Raw genomic sequence first — 27,462 nt, forward strand, 5'->3', positions numbered from 1 at the left:
TTGCATAAGCCTGTCTGGGAAGGGCACAAGTACACTATGATGTTTCAGTAACTGTTTGACTTGAAGTACAACTGAGATTTAAATGTCATTGTTGCTGTGGTGAATGGAATGCAGACAATACAGATTTCTGCCTGCAAGACAGACTCCAGGAAAGGCTGAGAGCCCCAGACAGATGTCAGGCTGAAGTGTCATCTCTCACGGCCCAAACCAGTAAGAATCCAAAGCAACTGGTGCTTATGTTGCCCCTGCAGCTGGAACTCACACTTTTCCTGCTCAAACATGCAAACAGATCAGAGGGTATGATGCTGTTTACATCTTTTCCTTTGCCATAATAAATTAACTATAGGTACACACTAATAAGCAATTTTCACTTGGAAGACGGAAAACTCTGAGTACAGTTTTCTGTACTCCTTTGATTCATTTTGCACAATACTTGGAAGTAACATGGAGATGATCCTTCTTTCCCCACGAAACTACAATAGAGAGGTACACAGTGCTACCCATTATTTTCAAAATGCATCCATGGTGCCAGGGGGAACAAGTTTGGGGTAATTTAAGTAGTCTTTTTTCAGAAGGAAGGAATCTTCAAGATTTCTGTCCTCTTTTAAAGAGATAATACATAAGGCATCTTAAGAAGCCATGGGAAGACTCAAAAGGTGATCAACCTTCATATTTTTCAACAACCTAAACACTGACATCAAGAGTTTTTTCCTTACGTGGCAAAATCTTGACTTCACTGTTTGCACTACAGCAGAAACAAGTAAAAAGCACTGATATTCTGATGTACTAAACAAAATACCATCAAGATTACTTTGTCTGTAGAAGGCAGTACAGTGTGTAAAAGTGTACATGTCTACAGACTTACACTCAAATAAAAATCCTAAAAGCTAGGAGAAGTCTAACACTAGAGCCTGGGTTCTGCTACTATACATGAAAACAAGGATCCTAGAAATCCTTGCAAAGCCTTACAGGAAGAAAAAGTCTTAATCCTTTACAAAACTCCACAGACTACTTCCTCTTCTATACATAAAATTAGTTCCCCTGCAGATCAACAATTCAGTAGCTTTTCCACTCTTCTGTAAATGATGGCTCGGAGCCATCACATTGGGAAACTATAAAAGATAATTTACTAATCACAAATGAAAAAGCTCATCATGGATGTCAGCTATGTACAGTTGGCCTACAAAACACAAGTAGAACAGATTTTGCTTAGATGATGAAAGTGTTAACATTGCTGTGTATTCTCAAATATTTGAAGACCAGGCAGACAGCTTAAATCAATCAAATTATTTAGTTAACCATATATGTTTATAATATAAAACCATACATTTATACTAGCCATATAAATATGGTTCCTTAGCATTAATCTTGCAACATAAAAAGGGGCAGACGGAGTCTCTGTTAAGAAGTAAGTTCTGCACTGGTGTTGGTATCAACAGATCCTTCATACTACAAACCTCATCAAGAAAAACATGCCAAAATGCCTTTCAGAGGGGAGCAGAGTTGCAGAGTCTTGGGAAAACAGTTTGCAAAGCTTCAATGAGAGAAGGGCTTGGAAACACTTCCCCAACTGAAAAATACCTGGAATCTTTGTGATCAACTCTCCACACGGATCTGTGTTTCTATTAACAAGCTGCTCTTTAATTCTGAGTGACTCATTTATCCCTGCTGCTTTTTGTCCCTGATTTCACAAAATGGAGTTGCTAATATTTGATAGGGAAGGCAGGGGGTTGCCGAGAGATCCACTGCAGTTTCTGAAATGCAGCAAGATATATAAATGAATGGTGCAATATGGACTTTGGAAATATAATCTCCTCTGGCCTCCTCTGGGATTATTATTTGCAATAACAGAAGACAATCAAAGAGTAACTAATTCTCACTAGCTCTCCCAGGGAAAAGAGCACTGTAATTTCTGCTTCTCCCTGAAGATGAGATATAGTAAAAATAAGTACTGCCATGACCATTTTTATGTATACGCAATCAAAAATTTTCCCAGTAATACATGCAGCACATAAGAAAAAGTGCATCTAGTGCTGCAGAAATACCGCAATTGCCAAGTTCTTTACACTATTGATCCCTGTAGTCTGCTGGCAATAATTTGAAATATCTCTGGTCACCCTTCTGTAACTTGATAGGGAAGCAGTGTGGTTTAAGGCAAGTGAGGCCACTAACAACGGCAGTGCAATAATCACAGAATCATAGTATTGCAAAATATCCCAAGTTGGAAGGAACCCACAAGAATCATCCAGTCCAGCTCCTGGCTACACAAAGGACCACCCAAAATTCAAATCCTGTATCTGAATGTGTTGTCCAAATGCTTCTTGAACTGCCTCTCCCCCTCCCCCTCCCCAGCTTCACTGTCAGAGAGGGAAATACGTCATGGAAAGGACGCTGGCTCTCTCTCACTGCCTGGCAGCAGGTGTGGGTGTGCTTCCAAGCCATGTGCTTTTAACTTCAATGTAGGCTTCTCTGTCTTTGGAAAACTCTCTCTCTCTTATTTTACTTGATTTATTAGCCTCAATTTCAATTAGATTGCATTATATTGTGTTATCTTGCATTCACAGTTAGTAAAATAAGTTTTCCTCCTTAGATCGCCGCTGCTCTGTTTGTAGGTAGGTAGTTCTGAAAAGGTGTTAGAGTATTAAACCTTCTCCGTTCTCAGGTCAATTTATTTATCTATTTATTTATTTAATGGTGAAATCTCAGACTGAATCTCCATTTTGTCTCTCAAAAGAAAGTAGAAGCAATGGTTTTAGCGTCAGCCTAATGGTTTTCAGTAAGAATCTAGCTCTAGATTCTCAGCTCTAGAGATACACAAAGAAAGAATAACAACAACAAAATACTAACTGTTAATTTCAAGAGACAGATTCCCTTTTGAATTCTTTCAAGTGGCACTTCCTGATTCATACTGCTACCAAGTACGAGTCGTACTGTGGCAGCGCTGATTCCTCCCTATGGGAATCTTTTCAATATATTAGTAAGTCTGAACACCACATTAGAGATGGGACAAATTGCCAAAGCATGAGCTCTATCTTACTGACAGGCAAATGCATGCATCTAGGCTGACAATACATTCTACTGGGCAACGAAAAGCAAGGATTCTACAAAGCCTCAAGCCTGAGGAGACAACTTAGATGTCTACAGTACATGCAGCCCCAAACCCTTCATTGACTTAACAGGTTTTAGTTTGATGACGATTGCTGCTGTATCAGAAACATGCTTTCCCTCCCCAGGATATCATTAAACAAAGGATCCAGTGTTTAAAAATTCCCCTCTCTCTCTTTCTGAAACAAAAACAGAAGAAGAATTCCCACTCCTGCAATACAAGTCAGTAAAGCCTGCACATAAGTGCAGCTACCAACGGATACGGCTGCTCACAGCTGGCATCTCTGCTGCATCCATAGGGAGGAGGTTCAAGAATGAGACCCAGGCAGACTCATACAGTTACATCCAGAGCTGATGGCAAACAACTGAATGAAACCAATGCAGCACTAGTGCCCACAAACTGGGCTTACTTCATAAAAATATTTCTTTTTGCATCTATCTGTAAATACAGAGACTTCTCCTGCTCACAATGGAACTGAAGACCAAACAATGTTGTTCAGAAATGTAAACAGAAAATGAAAGCGCAAGGAGAGGAAAGATACTAAAATGATTCTTACATACACCAAGGAACTGAAAAAGATTGCAGAGGATCAGTGTTGTGCTGATAAGGGTTCTCCATCTCTTTCCATAGAAGTCTATTTTTATTTGTGATAAAACAGGTGCTAGATACAAATAGCTCTGAATTGCCTCTAGGATGTGTCACTGCACACTCCTGGCTAACCACGAAAGCACTCAAATTCCCTCTTCTCTCCCCTGCTACTCCCAGTATTAAAAAGCAGCAATCAATAACAGTAAGAAAACGTGCTTTTGAAATCCGATGGATAAACGAGAGCATTGTTATCAGAGGTGAGGGAGCACTTCATCTGCATTAATCATGCACTTCTAGGAGAAAACTGTGAGTGTTGAAATGGTACGAAAAACAAGGGCTTATATTTGTCATACCGAGAAAAGAATGTCCTTTATGAGAAAGAGACAGAGATATGCAAGAACAGATCTGCAGTTACGCTCCAGTGTATCTACAGCATCTCTCAATAACAATATTAAAGAATGTTAACAAATCAACATGATAAATTTGCTTAGGGACTAAGAAATATTTATGGTCACTTGTGGTAAGAATATGGAACAGAAAGGTGTTGCACATATAAAGCAGAAACTACGGAGCTGTGTTTAAAAATAGGCATAGTTTGCAAAACTTCTTACAAAGGCTGACACCATTGCTTTCTCAGGTTCCTGTACACAAGGCAATGATGAGTACATGAAGGCTTAAAAAACATTTAGAAAAGCATTTCTGACAACTTCTAAGCCTGTGGACTGTCTGCCTACTTGTGGGCTGATTGACACAGATAGAGGCATTTACAGAAGGCCAACTAAGCTCCAACTTATTGAGGGAAACACCTTATCACATCTGTTAAATGTTGATACCCTAGTCCTTTCCCTGAAAGATCCTGTCTCTCCTAAGCTCTCAAAGAAACTAGCCTATCCATATCTCCAAACAAATCAGGAAGAATGACAGTAACAATGGGGGAGGTAGATATTCTCAGCCTTCATAAAGAGCAGCATGAAGGCACTCACAATGTGCAGCCACTTTTTTTAGTCCTACAGTACTCAATGGCAAAGTTTATTCCTAAATGCTGTATTCTTTCTGCCAGCTATTGCATCTCCACACACCCAGATTACTGAGGGCTGGAGACAGAAATGCCTGTATGCCAAAGCAGACACCGGTCCTGCCTTCACTTGTGCATCTCCTTGCTGTCCCTGTAAGCAGCATACTGAGGGAGGACTGCTGATGTTTCACTTCTTACTCTGACTTATTGCTTCTCCTCCTGAAGGGATTCTTGCTAAAACGATCACTCCTACCACTAATTACCCATTCTCTCTATTTGAGAAGCTACACAGACTGCACTGAAGGTTGTACAGCTTACGCCTCTCCAAAGACCTTCTCTGAGATACTTCATTGAGAAGATAACTCTGATTGCCATTTGAAATACAAACCGTGCTGTTTTGATTCACAAGAGAGAAGCTGTCATTGAAAATTAATTCTGCTCTAAATAGGCTGGCTAGGGCTCCATCTGTAAGCAAAATTTAAAGGAGCTTGTGAAAATCTTTAGGAAAACATTGCAAACACCAACCCGGTAAGTCTACATTTTTGTTGTTGTTGTTACATCCCTAAAGAGCTGCCTAAATTGCTTCAATTTTTCCTTCCCTTATTGGTACTTTTCATTAAAATAAAAGAAGTTTAAAATGGCAGCGTACAAAAGATACGTGGTCACCATGCAAGACAACTACTTTGAAAAACACTGTTTTTTCCCCTCTGGTATTTGATCTTACAAGTGAGCAACAGCAGGAGAACTGCAAAGAAGAAAAATAAATGAGCAGATGGAGAAGGCAACAAATAAGCAGGCAAGCCAGGAAGGAAGAGAATACTTTTTCCTGGTACTCAGTCATTCTTCTATTATAAACAAGAGTTTACAACTGAACTGCCCATGCAGAGCTGGCACAGACCAGCCACAAGCTCTCTGTATCACAGTCAGAGGTGTCAGTACATGCACTATGCCTCCTTTGGTGCACTTTCATGACAAGCTACCTCCAACACCCCTGTGGTGGGCTGTTAAGGTAAGGCTGCCTTACACCTTGCCTAGCCAGTCAGGCCAGCTACCAAAATGCAAAGCTGGAGGAGGAAAAATGATCGCTTATCTAGTAAACAATAAACCAGCTAAACTTAAGCTACTCCTCCGCTACTCCTCGGAAAAGGCAATCAAAGCACTCTGAATTACTTCATTTCCTTTGAATCAAACCTGGCTATACTCAGAATGCCAAACAAGGTGAAAGAATGAGACATGGGGAAAGACAACATCAGTATCAGTAAAAAAGAAAAATGATTGCTGTGATTAAGGTGAGGGAATTGCACTGGATCACACATCCTTGAGCAACAGTAACTCATCATTCATGTCAGATCTAGTTCTGAACTGTGCTGAAATCAAATTGTTTGCACAAATACCAGTAGATGGACACCAATGAGCTCTCTTCAACTTCTTAAAAAATATATGCGGCACAACTACTACTCCAGCCCTATTTAGGACAACTTGACCTTAGCAATATTATCTTCTCCTCCCTCATCTTCTATTTTGTAATTCCCTTAAAATATATCAGTGGTTGGACTCGATGATCTTGAAGGTCTTTTCCAAACCAAGTGATTCTATGATTCTACATGTTCATACACATATGCGGCAAATAGTCAAATAGCTTTAACTCCCTGTTTGTGAAAGCGAAATGTGGAAAAGTAGAAAACAACTGCTGCATATCCATTTGCTCAAGAAAATCCTGTGCAATTTATTCCAGGCTGATGAAATCCTAAGAGTGCTAAATGAGGCTGCAACTGTCAAGTACTGCTACTGTATATATTTTCAAAGAAGTCACAGGGTACTGCTGGGAGTGCATCTTCTGGTCTGCAGCCCATGTGTTATTCCATTCCTGGTCTGCCATCACTGCCATCAGCAGTGATGGGTGAGGCAGCAACAATCTAGAGGTGTGTAGGGAAACACAAACCTTGCCTCTCCATGTGAACTCAGTCACCATTGGAAACCAGTTGATCTTATTGAGGTAAAGATCATTAACTTCCTCTGTAAACTGCATCTTTTTGTCTAGCTACAGCTACCTAAATTGCCTTCTCCCTCTACAGCATGTATTAATTTGTAAACTATGTTTGTAACTATCTGGACTATATTCCTAAAAATAAAACTGCTGAAACATACTCTTGTAACACAGACCAAATGGAATAATTAAAACAAAAACAAAAACAAAAAAAAAAAAAGGAAAAACATTCATGTGGTAGGAAGCAAGCTGCTCAGAAAACACTGCGCCTCAGTGCTTGATTGTGTATACATTGGAATCATCACTATAATGCACTGTGTATGTGCCAAGCATTTTCAAACGTCCTTGTGAACATTAATCAATCTCCAGAACAGCAGTAGTCAACATCAATTCTCCAGATGTCAAACTCAACCTCTTGAAAGGCACACAAAAAATCAAGTAATTAGACCATAGGTTTAGCAACAAGATAAACAATTTGAACAACACATTTCCAAGTGACACGCTCAATTCATAAGCTATTCCAAAGGAGTTTTCACTTCACTCACTAACATAAATGTGACTGTTTGATATAGCAGATACCAGATCATAGTTTCAGACAGGTAAAACCACTATAATCAAAAACTGTATTTTAGAAATGTTTAATTAGGCTGTACCATCACTCTGCTTTAATTTATCTTCTTTAGAGGCTGAAACATAAAACCAGGAAACCAGGTAAAAATTGTTAAAAATGTATTTTAGTCTGGGAATCATTGCTCTTGCTTAAACGTGTTCTGGAGAGAGCAAGCATTAGAAGTTATTGCTCTTCTATATCCTGGGGCATTAGCATTCAACGTTAAGACATAATTCATTATAACACCAAGCCTTTTAGATCATAAAGAAGCTTAGAGAATCACCTAGTTCAAGAAATGAAGGAGTGAAGGCTTTCTTCTTGTTATGCTTGGCATAAAAGATCTTGAGGATAAATGAAGTGAATGTGAGGAAGACTGGGAAAGAGGCCCAGAAAATGCTTTAAGACTCGCAGAGGTCACATCTTTGTAAACGATCAGAATTAGTTTAATAAGGAGGAAATGCATTGTAAAGCAGAACATCCCTGGTGTTAATAAATGCACAGTATTCCCCTGTAGCTTGTTCCATCACTTATCTAGTCTAAGGCTTCGATGTCATTATTTGATATACATTTTCTTTTATAGTAAATCTGTTATTTGTTTTGCCCTTGTTGACTACAGGAACCGAATAAAGTAATTTTTACATCATGCCTTGAGGCTTCTGAAGTCAGTTTTATCTTTCCTATCACTTTATTACACCCTGACCATGAGTAATTGGCTTAATTTTTCCTTGAGAGTCTTTATTTTCCCAAGTGTATTATTACTCACACCAGAAATATGCCTGTATGCATGAAGATCACAGAATAGTGACTTAGAAAGATGAAAACTGTGATTTCTCAGAACTAAAAAAAAAACAACAAAACCAAAAACAACCAGCCAAAAACCTTTCAGTTGAAATTTCTCTGTTGAACTACGGCTGTTTTAGAAAATGGAACTAAGCTGAGCTGCTTAGAAATCTCCTATTATTCCCATTGCAGACAATAGGAAATTTCAGGCAGGGAAAAATAAAAACCATATCAGACAAGACTTCTCTTTTGCTCCTGCATTCAAATTTAAAATCACTTTACAAAATTTAGGGTTATTTCTTGGTTGTTTATTGTTTTACAAGGCATTACCCCAGTCACGTCTTGAGAGACACTGCAAAAGAGTCAAGTGTAATACCCTCCTTTTGTTGAAATAAACTGTTTCATAACACAACTTAAACAATATCAGTTCATTGCAAAAGCCATCATCGTGCCCTCAGAAAGCATCCTTCAATTCTGTCTTGAATGAATCTGATCAGTTTTGACATCTGTATGTACAGCTTATTTGCATCTGTTTACAAATAATCTATCTTGAAAAAGAAAGTGTTTGCCAATCTGCTGGGACAAGTTACAGAACTAACCTTTCCAAAGAACCCAACAAGAAACAATTCAGATTTCAAAGGCTTTTTTTGGGATAAATGGTTTAATTTCTCCACCACCAATAGGAAAGATTAGAAATGTTGGTTACAAAATCACCAAAGCAAACGGAGCCTCAGATTGGTTTTATGAGAAAAATAAATCATGAATTCCTTCCCATTACACCTTGAGAGAAGCAGCAGCAAGTTTTGTGATGGTAGATTAAAATTCAGCAGCAAGACATTTTCCCCAGCAAGGAATCAAGGAGAGTCTGAATTGACGCCATTCAGAACATGACTTTTTTTTCTCCCAAATTGAATTCCAGCTTGGTTCATTACTGAGAAACTTCTGCTGAGCACAGACAGGCACAGAGTTTGGAAGTTTACTGACATCAGCAGCTCAGAGTAATAGATCACCGGAAAATGGATCCCACCCTGTCTCCATTTGGGATGTACTGAGCGCGAGGAACTAAAACCCAGTCAGTGCCAGCTTCTCTCTCCAGCTGGAAGTAACCACTAGCCAACTGCTCCTTCTGGGCACTGGCATGACATAGCTCTGGTTTCTCCTTTCCTACAAAGAGTAATAGTGTTTTTTTTTTTAAATAGAAAAATACCCATAAGCTGTACCTGTGCTGGTAACCCTGGGAGCATGTCTCATAGTGCATATCTGCCTTCTGCAAGGCACATGTATCTATTAAAAAGTTCAGAATAGCAGAGGTTTTCATAAGCTGGAGCACTGCACAAGCTGTATGCCCCTGTGCTCACCTGAATACCAAGGCTTTCTCAAGAGCTGGTGGTACTGGACACAGATGCAAATACTGGGTGGCTCTGACAGGATGAAAATAACAGCAGAGAAGAGGCTTTATCTGAAGTAAGCAAGATATACGGGATTGCCTGTGCTCAACACAGAGGGAAGGAATGGCTAACCCCCATCTCATGAAGCCCTTCCCCCTGTCCTACATGGAGCCTAGCATCTAGGGACATATCTTAATACATTTGTTGCATGAGGATGTTTCTAGATTATGAAAGCAAACAGCAGGCTTACACCTTAAAAAAAAAGGATAGAAAAAGGAAGTCGACAGGTAGAAAGGTAATATTGGTTACTGTCAGATCTATTCTCAAAGCAGGCAAAGCTTTGGAAAACATTTTGAAAGAAAGTAAATAAAAGAACGCTGAGGTGGACAGAGATTGTAATAAATATTGCACAGGTGTACTAAGAAGAGATCAAGTCTGACTCATCTAATCTTCTTTGACAAAATAACTATTGTTTCTCAGGACTGAAATGTGGTGGACTTGATCTGTGCAGCAGACAGATTAGTTCTCCTGCACCTGACTTGCTCCAAAAGAATATTTGGATATAAAACTCTGTGCTTGACAGAAAATCATTTGTTCATCTGGAGAAAGTGGGATTTGATACAAGAACTGGTGAGGTGGGTGAGATGCTGGCCAAATATGGAAATTATGAAAATAAAAAGGAAGGGGGGAAGTTATCAAGCAAAGAGTTTTATTACTAGGATTTCTGCAGTGTTAGTTTTGAACTCATTTTAAGCCTACTTCCATTATAAACATTGACTCAAAATGTAGAAGCACCTCCAGAAAAATTGCTGGAGCTCAAGGCTGGTGGCAATGCTGATTTTACCAGTCTGCCATAAGGGAAGAACTTAAAGACTCACAGAAATTGGAATTGTACAAAACTGAATAGAAACGAGTGAAAGATTTTGAGTAACAAAAAGGATTTCTGCCATAACTCTGAGACTCAATAGTTATAAAAAACAGCAGAGAAAAAGCACCTTGTACACAGATCCATTGCCCTGACAAAAATCCCAAGAAAACCAATGTTAATCTTTATGTGTACTGTTGAGAAATTTCTAATACAGGTAGTGAAGTAGCTGTGCCACGATATGAGGCATGGGTTGAATAATGCCTCCAATTCTGGTCACCTGTACACATGATAAAGGACTTTACTGAGAACAAAGTGCAAGGAAGGGCTCTTAGAACTGTCAGAAAAAAGAGAAGAATATTTGAATGAGCTGAAATGACTCTCATTTAATCTAGCAGGATAAAGGCTGAAATGAAATAATATCAATATATGGGGAAGGTGAGAGAAGCAGAAAGAAGAGAGCTATTAAAACATAGAACAAAGCCGGCACAAAGATAAACAGGTTGAAAATCATGCTGAATATATTGAGCTGGAAATTAATAGGTTTCCAACCCTTGCACACATGAGAAGCGCAGTAATTAGTATAACGACTGAGCTCAATAAATCCATGAATGGGAATAGATGATTTGGCTATCTGCAAAGGCCAATGATCCAGTTTAATTCCTCATTTTCAGCTCTGCAGTTGCACTGTTCTCTGCATTTAGATCATTAAGCCTAGGCTAGATACCCTATAGAGACTGGCTGCTGTGTGGAACTACTGCTACTACTTCTTTTTTTTTTTTTTTAATCTTAAATTGAGTAATATTCATTTACTGAAAATACAATAAGAAAATTTACTGACTATACACATTATCTACCCAAAAAGGCTCTGCCTTTCAGGAAACGGAAGTTACTCATTCTATACAACAGCAGAAAGCCTTTTTTACTTGAAATTTTGTGATTCTTTACTGGAAACTACAAACTGCACTAATGATGGTGCTCAATCCTCGGTCAGAACAAGCACAGAGATGGTTCAAAATACTTCAGCAGTCATTATCACACTGCTGTCTTACTGAATGATAATTGCTTACACATATAAATGCATAAAATGGGGATACACCCTGCACTCATACAAACAGACTTTCCAACAGTTCCATTATGACTACAAACACTGCAGTGTCACTTCTTCCCCTTTTCCACTTCAAATTATTTACTTCATACATACATACATCTAAGAAACTGCCAATATGTGAAGACTGTGTATTTCTAGCAGTCTGTGTTCTGCTCTCAGATGATGCTGCTGGAATTCTAGATGGATTCTGCCATATACCAATGGGCATTGCTGCAAAGCCCACATTCACTCTACAGAGCAACTGCTGTGTGGATGGACCAAAAATAGAACTGTCTTCAGTAAGCTGCGTTCATAAACTGTGAACTTGGATGTAGCAATGAGGACAGAAGTGAGTAAACTCCTTGTCTTAGCATAAGAATAATACCACGAAGCTCGGTTTCCCAGGGATTTGGTTCCCTTGAGTGTATTATAATGGTAGTATTTTTCTCCCCTTAAGAGTAGTTGTTTAAATGCTCTAATATGTTTCATTTCTCATAATAAATCTTCCAGAATGTTAGAAACAATTTTGCCTTGGGCACCCACAGTTCAATTCAGCTTTGACCAGAGGAGGCACATTCAGCTACTCTTTCTATTGCTCCAGCAAGACGGTGTAAAATCAAACTACATCCTTGGCTCTCACTGACAGGAAAAGAACAGGCTTTAGAAATGAGGCGGCATGTTTTTTATTATGAAATAGATTACTCAATGTTACCAAATAGATGATTGAGATTTTTCTCATTAACAAGTTTACCTCTCTGAAAAATCACTGTAGAAAGTCTTAATAGTCACCTCTCATGTTTAAATACTACTGGATTTTGAAAGTGAGTGCTTTATTTTTGAATGCGGATCTCTAAATTACCAAAACATAGGGAAATGTCAGTTCCAGCCAGGCGTCACACAATGATGGCAGCTGCCCTATCTTGTGCTGGATCTACCAGAAGCAGAACTCTTTCATTGCTCTGTTGAGATATTCCTTACTGTTTCAAACCACCCCCTTCTTCCTGAAGCAATGCTGCCCCTCAGCATCTCCAATTGCCCAAAAACTTCCACCAGCCAAAGCTCCAAGTTACCCAAGCATCACCTACTTTTCAGCCAGCTGAGTTATGCTAACTACACTAATTTCAGGAGAAGGGGAAACAAAACAGTTTCAGTCCTAAAAAAGTCTGAGCAGCATTTGAAATTAGTGCAGTAGATCATTTCAATGTAGGTCGCTCTGAAAGTAATGCCTCCTATTTCTTTCCATGGAAACTACAACATACACAAAGAGCACAATAGCACTTCATAATAGATCAAATTCTTAGCTACTAAACACTGTTTTTCAACACTGTCGCCACCACTATGTTTTTGGCAGAAATGAATGAGAACTTGTGAGCCATAATCATAAAAATCTGCACCAGTTGAGGTGACCCACTGTTGTCAGAGCTGAAACACATCACCCACTGCCTCGCTGTGTTCACATCCACTGTTTGGTCTCCATCAGCATTCAGAAAAGCAGCAATGAATATCAACTGGTGCATTTTTTTCCACCTGGAAGAATTCAATTACACATTACACACCTTTGCTTCAGAAGAACTTCCATGTCAGACCCCATTTGGTCAGACTGCCCCTCTGCTATCATCTGTTGCATGGCAACAAAATGTAGTGGGGTATTAGTGGGAAGGCTCAACTTCTGCTGCCATACCACCAACATCTGCCTCTGACATTGTGAGACAATATGATAAAATAGAAGGCATTAATTCCAGAGCAGCCCTTGTAATTTAGCTCTGGCAGGTTCACTGACAAGACCAGAAAAAAAAAAACAACAAAACCAACCATTTTTTGTATCACAGGGGAAGTTTATCTGTTTTGAAACATCCTCTAGACCATTTTTGATTATGAATGTTGCTGATCCACGTTTTGCATGAGTCATAGCATAAATGTCCATTAGCGTGCCTGCTACTGAGTACGCTTTGTTGATAATAATGAGCATAGCATTAGTGACTCAAGCTTCACCATTTTGATACAAAATACTGACTCTCTCTCTCATTATTGACTTCCAAGGTGGCATCTTATGTGTTGCACTAATAGAGCTGTCAGAGGTCTAATATGCAAGCAGAGGAAGAACTGTGGGAAGAAAATTCTATTAGAACAAGCGATCAGAGCTGAAAGAATAAAATTTAAGCTCCAGGCAGAGCCTGAACAATTGAAAGCATCTTCTTTCTGTCTCTGATATAATTAAAAAAAAGTGCCAAGCTTTTTCTAAAAGCTTATCTGATTATCTCCTCCAAACTTTCCCCCTCATTGTATGAGTTTGCTTAAAAAATATTACTTCTAATAAATATTGTCTCTCACAGAGCTCCAGACACCTCTGCAGAACCTCCTCCTTTCTTGAGAGCAATTATGTTTTAACATGAACACCAACTAAAGGCAAGAGCAGAAGAACCCACAGATTCTCTAATTGCATTACTACTAGTACCATCAACTTTGCAAGTGCTGTGAAGGTAGAGAACAAGTAGGGGTAACATTTTGTGGTAGTTACAGTATTTTATCCACCGCCAAAATAGAAAGTGTCTCTGTTAAATAAAGATTAGATCAAACTTAGACAGAGCTATCTGGACTGGCTGAAAAGGGCAGTGATGGCACAAGTGATGGGTGCTTTTAAATTAATGTAGACCAGGTACTTTCCAGGTTACGCAAGAGAGAATTCAGGTTTAGTCACAACAAGCAAACACATAAGATTCATAATAATAATAATAAAAGCCCAGAAAGGCGTAGAACTATAGAATACTCCATGTTGGAAGGCTGGAAGGGACCCCTGAGGATCACTGAGACCAGCTCCTGGATTCACACAGGACCACCCAAAATCCAAACCCTATGTCTGAGAGCACTGTCCAAACACTTGTTGGAACTTCAGCAGCCTGGGGCTGTGACCACTGCCCTGGGGAGCCCATTCCAGTGCCTGACCACCCTCCAGTGAAGAACCTGTCCTTCATTCCCAACCAGACCCTCCCAGCACAGCTTCATGCCATTCCCTCATGTCCTGCCACTGTCACCAGAAAGCAGAGCTCAGTGCTGCTTCTCCGCTCCCCTCAAGAAGATCTGAAGGCTGCCAAGAGGCCATCAGGCTCCTCTTCTCTATCACCCCATATGTCTGAATCAGCAAATTGCGACCAGGGGACTGCGTTGAATATTGGCTTCAAAGCACTGGAAACAACAGTGGTAATGTTAGAATATTGCAAAGTTAGCATCAGGTGGGTCCCAAGAATGCTCATGAGGTAACAGAAAGAACATTGTATGAAAGTTTGCCAGGACCTACTGAACCAACATGAGGCTGTAGATGACAATTTTCTGGGTCACATCACTACCAGAGACAAGTTGTGATGTCACATCTAATGAGCCAGAGTCAAAAGGGTATTCCGTGAAATGATGACATGAATTCCCCCCTGAAGAAAATGTTCAGGACACAGCCCTCAGTGGGTGAAGTGATGTGCACTTCCTTTTAGGAAAGGGGTGATCTTTCTGGATTTCCTAGAACCACAACAAATCAACTCTGACCACTGTATTAAGATGCTGGCTAAGCTGGAGGCTTGAACTTTCAGAGTCAGGCCAGAGAAGAAGAAAAACTTTCTCTTGCAACATGATAATGGCAGGCCCCAAACCAGTTTGAAGATTGTGGAGCACATCACCCATCTTGGCTGGACGGCCCTGTCACATCACTGCAAAGTCGGATTTAGCATTTTCTAACTTTCATCAGTTTGGGCTGATGAAAGGTGAACTGAGTGGACAACATTTCTCTAGCAACAGTGCTGGCAAAGCAGCTGTGAAACAGCGGATCACCTCTGCTGGTGAGGATTTTTATGATTGTGGCATGCAGGCTCTTGCTCACCTCTGAGGAAAATTCATAACTAAAGGTGGTGATTGTGTTGAAAAATATTGTTTTGTAGCTGAGAATTTAATCTACCAAATAAGTCTACCGCGCTCTTTGTATCTGTTGTAGTTTCCATGGAAATAAATAGGAGTACCTACGTACTCTCTCTAGTTCTATTAGGATTAACAAATCTCAAGACAGGGTATATCCTGGAAATATTTCTAGAGGAAATTTGTTCTGATTAATTTGAAGAGCTAGTATCAGAAGCCAAAGGGACAATTCACATACAAACTTTGTTCCTGCATATATATTCAAGCAGACCAAGTGTCAAGAAGCCTTTTGGAAATAGCATTTGAAGAACTGCATTAAAACATTGCTTTATATACTGGCGTTTTCCTCTCTGCATAGTAAAAGAACAAGATGAATAACCCTTGTACGGATAGCAGTCAGATATTTTAAAGGCCTTCTATTTATTAGAGTATTTTTAGAGATCTTTCTTAAACATGTGGGACTAATTGTGGCAATACAAGTCAAATTGTACAGGCTGAGATTTTGACTCACTTATTAGTGGAGGAATAAGTTTCACTAAAAATGATGAAAGGGAAGTTCCATGATCTGGTCTGCAGAGAAAGGATGAAATTATAGATAGAAAAGTCTTCCAAACCAATATTCAGTAAGTGGTATCTTAGTTCACACATGAAAGAAGATTAAAGAGTAATTTCTTAAAATGTGCCAGGTTATGATCTGAGAAGAATTAGCCATGGTACCATTTTCAAGGAAGAATAACTTAAATTTACTTTTCAATTTTCCATGAATTATTTCTTCTATTATCATAAATGAAAATTAATCATTTTTTTCCATTTTTCCAATCTTTTCTTAACTTTTTTTTCCTTTAGGTCTTTTTAAGGAGAAGAAAATGCAAACCAGATCTCACCGAACAAAAACTACCTACCCCTTTTTAACGGTACACATAACCTACATAAGATGGTGAACTGTCTTTCTGAAACAGTTAAATATAAATGCCACTACAATATTTAATGTAAAACATTTGAAAGTGGAGAAAAGAGATTTTATTTTTTTTTTCCCCCAGAGAATAAAAGCATGTGAAACATACTCTGAATTAATTGCCATTACCTAATTACCATCTGCTTAAGACCATACATTTCAGGATTGCTTTTTGTGTTTGTTTAAAAACAGACAAGGTGCAGATTTTCTTCTGGAAATAGAAGTCTGACATGATGGCAGGGACTGTGAAAAAGATCCCAACAGCACTCTGTGAAAGAAGAAAGGATGTGAAAAATCTCTGACCTTGTCTGTGTCTGAGAGGAAGACAAGAAGTGAAAAGTTGATGAGGGTAATTTGTCAATACGTAGCCATAAGCTTAAGGTTTGTGAAGACCTTATTTATCACAGGTTGACTTGGCCTAGAAACCTTTCAGAAGTGTGCTTTCCATAAAATAGAAAAGGAAGGAAAAAAAGTGCACTTTACCTGTGTGAATTCGGGATCTATCATGACCATGTAGTAGGTAGGCCTACTCTCTAGATCTCCTTTTTTAAATGTGTACCTCTTCTGGAAAGACTGCTGCCCTTCACACGCCTCCTTAAAGGTCAAACAACTTCCTAAAGGATTGCGCTGCAGGAAGGCAGATCTTTGCAGTCTCAATAGGGTTCAACTGGTACCTCACGATCTAATGGCAGGTTACTTCATCCAGATCAACCAGACTTCACTTTATCCAGATTTGCCCAGCCTTATAGCGCTATTTGCAAGTGCTGACATCAATCATTTTGTCAGTTCAAATTTACTAGAGTGTTACATTCCTATGCCCCTACATCAATAATTTTCTATGGATGCAAGTCAGGCTTGAGTATGTGATTTTCCCAAGGGAACGCATACTTTTCTTTGCATTGCACTAAATATAATGATGATATCTTTCTTCCCTTCTATGTTCCACCATACAAAAACAGATTTCTATGTGGTGTCATTTATATTTAAACATTTCACAACAGGAGTGACTTCATTCCAGAAGCACAAATATATTTCCTGTGATTAAGTGTTCAGATAGGTCTTCTTTTGCACAGGATTACTTTAAACTTCCTGTACTAACAAACTGTACATTTTAGATGTGGAACTACAGGGTCAGCTATTAATAGAGCAGATCTAAACCAATTGAAACAATCAATAATAGTAAAGTAAACAACTTAATGACGTTAAAGAAAACAACTGTCAATGTTAATTGCACCAACATCCATCAGATAAAGTACTTGATAGCACCTCAATCAATTGATACAAGGGATATAAAGACATTGTATGCTGGTACAGTACCAGAGGATCAATATCTTCTTCAAACACAAACATCTCTGCCTGGCTTTGACATTAATTTCCCTAAAATGTCTTCTCATAGATAAGCCAGTGGGAGACCATTATCCTATGTCAGCATTTAATAATTCTGTCATTCTCTGTTAAAACTAACTCTATTGACCCTATCTCAACAGTCTCCACTTTAGAAGACCTCTCATTTCCAATGCTTTTCACATTGAGAACCTGCAGTCACATTCCCCACCTCATGTACTCTGCTCTCCATCTCTGTTATTTATTTTTGTTGGAAACCACATCCATTGGACCTGGAGGCTCATGAAGTAGATAGAGCCCATAAACAAGAATGCTAAATAACAAGAAACTCCACACAGGATACCAGGTTTCCTGCCCTGAAATACACCTTGTGCCTGTGACAGGGAGTCATTCCCATTGCCCTCTCTGACTTGGTCACTTTAAAAAGACCAGCAGATCTCCTTGATCTGTGATGGCAACAGTGCTGATCTTTCATCTGTAACTTGACATCAAAAGTCAATGGTGTAAGAAAATTTAAGCATTGTGGAAATTATTTTTTATTTTTTATTTTTTCAGTGAAAAGTGGCATCACCGAGAATTATCTTTCTGTGCATTTAAGTGTCCACATGGATCCACAAGATCCAACAAGGATCTGCTGATATCTAATGAAGGGTGAGATTATCACAACAATTCTCCCTGCAGGGAGGAGAATTCAGTGAAGAAAACCAGGTATTCAGAAAGCTTTTTCCTCTAAATTTCTCATAACTCCATTGCCACATTGTCAAATTGTGTTGAAAATGACTCATACTCAAAATTCTGAGGACAGAGACAGGTACTCAGAGATAATCTGATCACAATTGCTTCTTTTTCTTAAGAAAACAGACTAAAAATAACAACAACAAAACCATCAACAACAACAACAAAAACCCCTTGGCCTTGTAAGTGATGAATTAAATTTAAATATAGGAAATTGAAAGGCTGAAACATGAGAAAGCAAGAAAGTCTAAAGAAAAGACAACACTTAATGCCAACACAAAGAATTACTTTCAACCACCATGGATTTAGAGCTGGTTTATGACACAAAGCAAATTTAAGTATCAGGAGACATGAGTTTGTGTTTTCTAAAATACTACAATATGAGCTGAAGCTGATTAGTATATGCCAACGAAGCAGACTTGATGAAAATCTTCAGTCTTGGGAGATGTTTCCTGGGTTGCCATAGAGGAGCTGATGAATGCAACAACTCTTGACTATCCATGACGAAAAACAGTGGAAACACATTCACACCACAAAATTACAAAATCAAAAAACAAGTGCCCCATATTCTGGTTTCTTTCTTCAGCTGCTAGAATCTTAGTTTGCTGGGCGCTGATTCTCTCACAGTTCATGCTACCTCTTACCCGTTAGTATGGCACCATTGCCTCTTTACTCTGAAATGAAAAGGTTATTTTTAAGCTTGCAGATGGCACTGAAAGCTCTTGCTCTGAAAGGTAAAAACAAATTACTTTGTATATACGCTCGCTGAGCTACTGAACAACATTCTGCGCAGTCGGGAGCCACCAGTCTGTTCAGATTATTTTTTTAATTTCATAATCTGCTTAAAATACAGCAAAACCAAGATATTATAACAAATCAGAAAAATGGTCTTAAACCATGAGCTAACCAACTGCAAAGAAGATTCTTCCATAAGCTAATGGAAAAAAAGCAGCTTTGCATATTGCAGGCCTTCCCTGATTTTAAGTCATCAAGCTATTCTTTAAATAGATCAACAAGAGGATTTTAAGTCTGTTTTTATTTCAGACATAGAAAGACACATTTAGCAAACATGAGAGTAAGCAGAAATTAATCTCAATTGAGACAATGGATGAACTTTACATGCAAATTCAAACCAGTTAAATATATTTCAAAGCATTAAATAGGGCTGTCTTTTGCGTAATTCAGATACCTCATCTTGCACGTCTCAAAGCCAAATACTAAATCAAACCTAAATCAGCAAGTCCTTAAGTTTTTCAGGACTGCAACAAATGAAATTCTGTATGGCACCACTGTTTCCAACCCTGTAAAATGAAATCCTGCAGTTTCTATAACATTTGTTTTCCTTTTATAAGATATGGGACAACACAAAACAGACTCCGAGGAACATCTCATATATCACTGTTATAAAAAGCAGCACAAATGTTAAATATTTAGCCGTGTTGTTTTTAAAGTATTCATTGTTTTTAAATATTATTTTTCAAGGATTTTGCTTTTGAGCCTTGCCAGCACCTTAAGATGCAATACAAACAATATTTTTATTGTTAAGTAGCATAAGGTCATCAGATACACATTTGGTTTTTCATTTGCTTCATTCTTCATGAGAAAAGTGAAAAGCATCAATTCATTAAAATGCATTGAAGTTGCACAGAATCCCAAATATATTACTCTCATCCTACTCACTTTCCATATTTGTAGCCCCACTACCCACAAATTTAAACAATTCAGTTGCTGGCTTCATTTTCATTTCTCATAAGCAGACAATTAAAACTGCAACATAATTTGGGAGCAGATATAAAATATCTGAGTTGACTCATTTGAACATGCCCAAAAAAGACACAAACCACATTTAAAATGAATATTTTAAAATAGTAATAGCTATTTGGCAAAAGGTTAACACACAAAAGCACTTATCAAAAGTAGGCTGCATACATCCACGCTTCCCTGTCAGAAGTGTAAGCACTGAACTACAAATTCAATGAAGACAGAAGTTCAATGAACTAAAATGCTTGTGTAGTTCACGGACTATGTTCATCTCTCAACTGCTATTCAGATCTTGCTTAGCTGCAGTATTCTCAGATAGGCATCCAGGTTTCTGCATTACTCACCCCATGCAAAGCCTCCTGACATATGTAGGAAACATAGGCTTCATTTTTATGTTCTACACTGTGCGTGCATTCACACTCCTCATTCTTAGCTTTTGTTCGTGTAAATGATGGCAACCTAACATTTTTTAATATGCATTTTATAGAGAGAAAATATTACATCTTTTTGTGGCAAAGCTACCAGGCTTTGGTAGCATCAGGGTCTTCATATGCAAGGGAGTAAAGAAGGATTAAGTTCCAGTGTCCAATGCTTAAACAGTACTTTCTTCTGAGTTTCTTCTAACTGCATTTAGGACAAGACAGTGTGACTGTGACTGTGCTGGTGTACAAGAAAGAGGCATACATCTGAGGTATATCAGTCGCTGCTCTACAGAGAAGTATTTAAGATCCAACACATTTTCCTACAGTGACAGGAGAACAGCACACCTTACTTCATTGCTGGAAACAAGCTGTATAGGACTCTTAAGCTCTACACAAGCTTTCCTGCATGAGATGTATAAGCTGCACTAGTTCCTTTGTCTTTAAGCATACAACATTGCCCTGAACATCCTTTTTTGTCTGCATCGTTTCCCAATTCAGTTCACCATAAAGACAATATCCAGTGGGTCAGCTGTGCATTATAGTACTCCTGAACACTAATGAGTGGTCTGTAGTTGGGTTAGACATTTTTTGGCTTGAGAGAGATTTTCTTCATTTCTTTCCATGCCTTTGAAACAAAAGCATCTAACACATTGAAGTAGAAAAGCATTTGTTAGTGCCAGTAGTGAGCTCTAAAGACCAAAACACAACAGTTTCTCCTAAATTATCTCAATGCTTTAACTAAAAGGATACCAGCAATCCAGGTGATTAAATTGTATGTAATATATGAGCATAACAGAAGATATATTGAAGTCTAATAGCCATGCAATAGAATAATATATTATGCTCTATCAAGCACTCCTACAAAACCTAAGATGAAATTAAATACCTCAACTCAAACTTAATGATGCAGCCCATGGGACTATCTTACAAGTGTTCTAAGCATAGAATAACCATGAGTTCAGGGCCTGTTGTTGTAGTTTAGCATTTTCTCAACTGCGATAAGGCATTATCACTGATGTAATGTTGCCTCTTAAAAACACTTCTAATAAGCAGCCAAGAGAACAAATTCAAGTGGACCATGATTTCATTGGAACTGATTGTTGCATTAGTCACCATTTTCCTCTACATTTCCTAAACCATCTGGAGAATCATTAGATTTGTGACCATTTTTCCCTCTAGTTATGAATTCATGGAGAATTTTGCATGTTCCTGATTTCCAGGGCTGCTCAAATTCACAACAGTGAATCAGATTCCCTCAAAAAAATTTGAACAGACTATTAATGAGAGAGGAGCAATTTTCAGGGCATCATCACATGAGCTTAACTCTTGTCTGGTGATTGAGATGATGGCTCTGACCCAGCTACTATGGCAATCTGCCTCTAGAGCAAGTTCAGTTGCACATTCCCACACAGACCATTTGTTTGTGCAACACAGAAAATACGTTGCAGTGACAGCTCTTATAGCTAAAAAACAGCATTTTTCTGGAAATGTACAGAATACAGGAGCAGCCACGATAGAGAAAAGGAAAGCAAAACAAAACCAATAATCAAGTTTAAAGAATTCATTGGAGGGATTCATTTAACTTCAGTGTCTGACTCTTACCTAATTTTTTTGTGCTTAATGAACTAGTCCTCCTACAATAATTCTACATGATCTTCTTGAATTTAGATGAAAGAATGAACCGATACCTTTGTTTCCTGGAGAGCTAAGCATGCCCATTTCACTTGAGAGCATGAACTAGAGAGGTAGAAATTCTCCTTGGAGGCTTTTCAAAGAACCCACGTATTCTGGCAGGGTTAACTACAGGTTAATGAAACACTTGGAAGGTGCATGACATACAGGTATCAAGCAGGTGCCTAATTCTGATGTACCATATGTAATTATGTTCTACATACTTTCAAAAATGCAAGCTAGCCCTGAATTAGGAGAATAGGAGCATAGACTGCAATCATGCTTTCACTTAAGAAAGTCTTCCTGAACTCAGTGAGGCAAGCTGCCTTTGCCCAATTAGCACTCTCAAGTTTCTTTTAGCAGGGCATTTGTACACACATACACTCACAAGATGTCATTTAAAAAAATTTTTTTTTTCTTAATTATTATTAGTATTTTAATTCCACATCTATCTGCAAAGTGTAGCCAAACAAACAATTTTCATAACACAGCTTTATTTCCAAATTCTCTTCTTATCTCACCATACAGCCAGGTTAAGTCATGGAAAAAGAAAAAAATAACCACCATAAATAGAACATGACTTTTTACGCTTTACTCAGTTGTGAACCTTATGATAGAGTTGTGAAATGGTTTGGGGTTGGAATGGATATTAAAGGTAGGTCATTTCATTCCATACAGAACCAGGCTCTCAAGAACAGAGAAAAGCACCTGTGAGCTCTCATTCCACTGTGCATCATCATAAACTATAGGCACACTGTAATGCATTAAGACTTCAGTGATAGCAGCAATAGGAGGCAACTGCCTAAATATTATTATGTCCAGCAGAGTGGCCTATAAATCACAATAATAATACTGATCACTTCTTTATATAAAGACTTGTAATTTACCGATATAAAGTACTATACATAACGTTATAGTGGAAATAACGATGACCATTATTATAGTAATTTTACTCAGTATAGTCCTGTTCACGGTAACTTGATTTATCTCACCTAAGAATTAGATGAGAATAGAAAATTTCACACACAAATATGTACACATTTAATTGATAAACAAATGAAAACCTTGAATATAGTCAACCAATACAGACATCCACCTCAAAAACACCAACTGTTATGAAACATCACTGGCCATTTGGAAGAGCTGAAATAAAACTGTGCTCCAGTTCTTTGGGATGTTGACTGTGCCATCAATACATATGAACCTTAAAACAGTCAGAACCTTCAAGCCCAGGAAGCAGATGGCGCCAGCAAGCACATGTGGACACTAATCTGCGACATACACAACTCCAGTTGACATTATTTACAGTGACAACATCAATTTTTTCCTGGAGCTGCCAAGCTTTCAGTACCCAACTGTAGGCTTCCTTGGCACATGCAACTGATAGGTTGGTGGGAGAATTAATTAATTGTTCCAGAGAAACTAGGTTAAGGTTGTTAAGGTATGTCTTAAGCCCTAAGAAAGAGGACCAAGAAAAAAACCATCAAGAATCACCCCCAAGATAACAAACAAACTAAACCTCTCCACTGATGAATTAAAAACGTCACTGCAAATAGTTCAAAGCTTTCAAAAAGATGGAAGACTTATTACAAGAACATTTAGGTAAATGTAACCTTCACTGCCTACTTCTCAGATGTGCCTCAGTTGAATGAAAGCTCAACTAGATGCAGTTCAGCTGAAACTGCTGTTCAGTTTCAGTGAAAACTGAACAAAAAAGATAGCAATTTAAATAATTTTTTTGCAACACCTGCCTCATCAACATCTGGCTCCTGTCACTGAATGTCAATGCAGGCAGGCTATAAACCTGCCAATTAGAAGTCATGCACCGAAAAATTAAATTTCATTAATGGAATGAAATTTGTGAGCTCAAGCTGGCAAATCTACATCATTTAATAAATTAGTGAAAGCTCACAAGCATCCAACATTAGAAAGACTAAACCCTTTCCCACACAATGCAGTTCTTCCTTTTTGTCATCTTAGCCACATTTTCATTAACTACCCATTCAGCTGTGCCGTTGTCACACCTGCTCAACTCTGTTTTTCTGAGTGGCACAGAAGAATCTGATTTCTGTTCTTGCCATCACAAAATCCATCAGTTCTTCCCTTTTCTAGCTGCACATATCTATTCAAGTTCATCTTCAACCGACTCAAAAGCTAAAGTGGCCTGCCAGAAATCAGTATCTGTAAGCCAAATGACCATTTTGGAAAAGGATGACTACAAATACAGGAGACAGGAAAGAAGGACAGAAAAACTCTGATTTCACAGAAAATGACCTTCTTATTGCTACATGCAGTCCATATCACTGCTTATATCATGCACCTAACACTCCCCCCTTTCCCCCCCCTCCATCCCTGCAATCCTTCCCCTCCAAATACATTGTTTATTTGGTTCCTTGGGATACTCTTCTCTCTTCCAAGAGGCTGCATTCCCTGCTCACCGAGATGAAATGAGATACTGACAGGCTCATGCACTTTCCCAGAAAGCAAAAGTTTTCAATTTGGTACAACGGTGATATTTCACCTCCAGAAGCAATGACTCCATCATACTTAATATTGCCAGCGTTACACTTTTGCTAGATGGAGAGAGTTGAACTCAAACAATGTATTTCAAAGAAACTGTCAGTGTCTCAAGTGCAGAAAAATCTCTACTGAGCACATTGATCTCAGCTTTCAAAAGTTAATTTCTGGAGCTTCTACCTCTGGGTGGTAAAGAGCAGTAAAGGTCTCGCTTTCTGACAAGGTGATTCAGCGCACAGAAAATGGAGCCCTGTGGACTTTGAGCTCAAAGCACTCCAGAGCTGAGGCATTCAAAGGTACCAGTCACTGTTGGACAAAGCCTCAGCCACTGCTTAATTCCTAGATAGTTTGCTATGATGTGGCCATGCCTACACTTAAAAAGGCATCCCCTAGTTTACGCCACTTTTATCTTCCATTAAAAAATAAACATAGCTTCCAGAGCATTTGAAATCTTGAAAAAGCCCAGTGTAACTCATTGCAGAGCTGCTGCTAACACGATATTAATACAAATCAGTTAGAAGAGGAATGACAGCCATCATTCTCATTTCTGACACACGAGATAGACAGAAGACAGCTGGATTTTTTTGAGAAATAGGTCCCATATATGCCATACTTCTATTTCTCTTCCCCCTTAGGTCTCAGCAGTATCAATGAACACAACCTTTGAAATTCCAGGTGTAATGAATAATGAAAAGATAATACATCTGTGAGAAATGCGAGTAGTCTATCAGCATTAAAGATCTGTCACTAAATTGATACTTTTGCATCTTAAAACCACAACCAGCTTTTTATATATGCACCAAAATAAGTTTAAATATACATTTGTAAGACCACAAGATTTAGAACACCATCAATCTGTTCCCTGTGAATGGTACTCCTGAGATTTTTCATCAGGCTATAGTAAAAGCCTTTGGCACCTGAGAAACACAGGAGGTAAAGGGAAAAAAGCTGAAGTCTTTGCTCCTGGGAATTCTCAAGTCATAGCTCACACAAGCTCAAAAATGTCTAAGTAATAAAATGGAATTCAGAAAACAGAAGTCCTACTGCTGTATGGTTCTTTTCATTTCTCAGACAAGAGTGAGAGAGAAGCAACTGCTCTGTCACATCTCAGGTAGATATTCCCATTGCAGTAAAACAGATGCTGCCACAAGATGACCTGTAATATGGCTTAACTGGATGGAAACCCAGAAAGATAGCAAGACTCAAGATAGCAGAAAAACATTTCTTATGAATATTCTGTTCGTAGGGTTTCACTCCATGTTGAGCAGGGCACGATGTGAAAACAAGATGAAAAGGTATGTGATATTAAGCATATGAAAAACAAACCTTGCCTTCCTTCAGTATTGGGGCCCAGGTACAACAAATAAGAAGCACTGTTATATCTTATCTGAGCAAATCTCTCATTCCTTACACGTCTGGCATTTCAGGGAGAGAGATTAAACCACTCCATCCAAGTTTTTAAGTTCATACAACTTTCTCTCTTTTCCCACATCATTAATCTTTCTCCTCCTGCCTGAGGAGGAGAATGCTGAGTGGAACTGGAATTTGGAGCGCTGAGTGTATGCAAGCATGCATCAAAGTGAGCCTGACTTGGAAGAAAAGTGAGCAAATGGGCACCCGCTAATGAGGTGATTTACAGAAGCATACCCTTAAAAACGAATGTTTGATAAAAAAGAAATAAAACAGGCTTCCTCTAAATGCATTTTTTCCCACAATACAACTGTATTTGTTTTTTAACACTGCTATACAGATGTGGCACAAGTTTGGCCTCCTCTTTTGCCTTCTGATGTGTTCTGTGGTTCCAAGAGCCATCGTTCTGTGCATCAGACACTGAGGGTGATACAGGAAAGCTAGAAAACCAGGAAAGGAATGGGAATCATATCGCAGCGAAGTACAAAGATCCTCAAAAAAGTACCTTTTTTAATTCTGAAGAATTAAAGAATTTTGCAGAAATGTAGATTAACTACCGAGCTTTTAACCTGGTTTGTTAACATGTTCTTTCCTGTGGAACTGAAGCTGCAAGAACATGCAGGACAACAAACCTTCACACAGCTGTTCACTATCAACAGCAAGTTTGGAAGCTGATAAGTATAAACATTTCATGTAGCTGTAAAAACTTAAAATATTATAGACACATTTGTACAAAGCTGTCTTGCTGGGGGAGAAGATTAAGAGCGTTTAGACACAAAGAGGGTGAAAAGAGACTCTTCAACCTAGTACAACACAGCAATTCTGAACTCATTATACCAACATAAGGGCTTTAGCTTTTAGCCCCACTGGGGCTGCTTAGCCTGGTGAGAATGAACCACAGCAGTGAGGCACACATCAATATTCATATAATTGTGACCATATGAAAAGAGAAATTTAGCTGTATACTTCAAATGCTTTTCTGTTTGTGCCTGAATTCAGATTAACCCAGCCTTTATTTTCCTCTTCTTTCCCATGAAGGAAGTACAAGAAAATCTATACAAAAATAAAGTGTATCATGTTCTTCAAAAATAATACATAGGCTTTGCTTAACCATGGTGGGATCATAAATACTTGACACATACACTGCAATTCAACTGCTTATGCTAATCATATGGTACTGCTTCTCTTTTCTGAATGGATAAACATAAGTTTTATGCATCTGTAAGAAATCCTGCAAAAGATTACTGCAACTCTGAATTTCTAAGGGAAGTGGGAATATCTGAGTAAATCAACCATTATGCAAGAGCTGAGGCGTGATGTC

At 38.5% G+C, this 27,462-nt stretch overlaps 1 protein-coding gene across 15 annotated transcripts in view; it reads right to left on the bottom strand.

The window, feature by feature from the left end:
- The window catches only part of ELMO1 (engulfment and cell motility 1), a 274,013-nt gene that overhangs the window by 104,107 nt on the left and 142,444 nt on the right, over positions 1 to 27,462 (bottom strand). Inside the window, exon 17 of one of the 15 annotated variants that reach the window (XM_085538122.1) lies at positions 19,015 to 19,034. The exons of the other annotated variants lie outside the window; for them this stretch is intronic. Within the exon in view, the coding sequence (XP_085394248.1) occupies positions 19,030 to 19,034 (5 nt within the window). The 3' untranslated portion in view covers positions 19,015 to 19,029. Of the gene's footprint in view, positions 1 to 19,014; positions 19,035 to 27,462 lie in introns of those variants that run through there. 15 annotated transcript variants of the gene reach the window in all.

This window comes from Coturnix japonica, chromosome 2, assembly GCF_054131305.1.
Source record: "Coturnix japonica strain WE chromosome 2, WE-NBRP24, whole genome shotgun sequence".
In the NCBI taxonomy this organism is placed as follows: domain Eukaryota; kingdom Metazoa; phylum Chordata; class Aves; order Galliformes; family Phasianidae; genus Coturnix; species Coturnix japonica.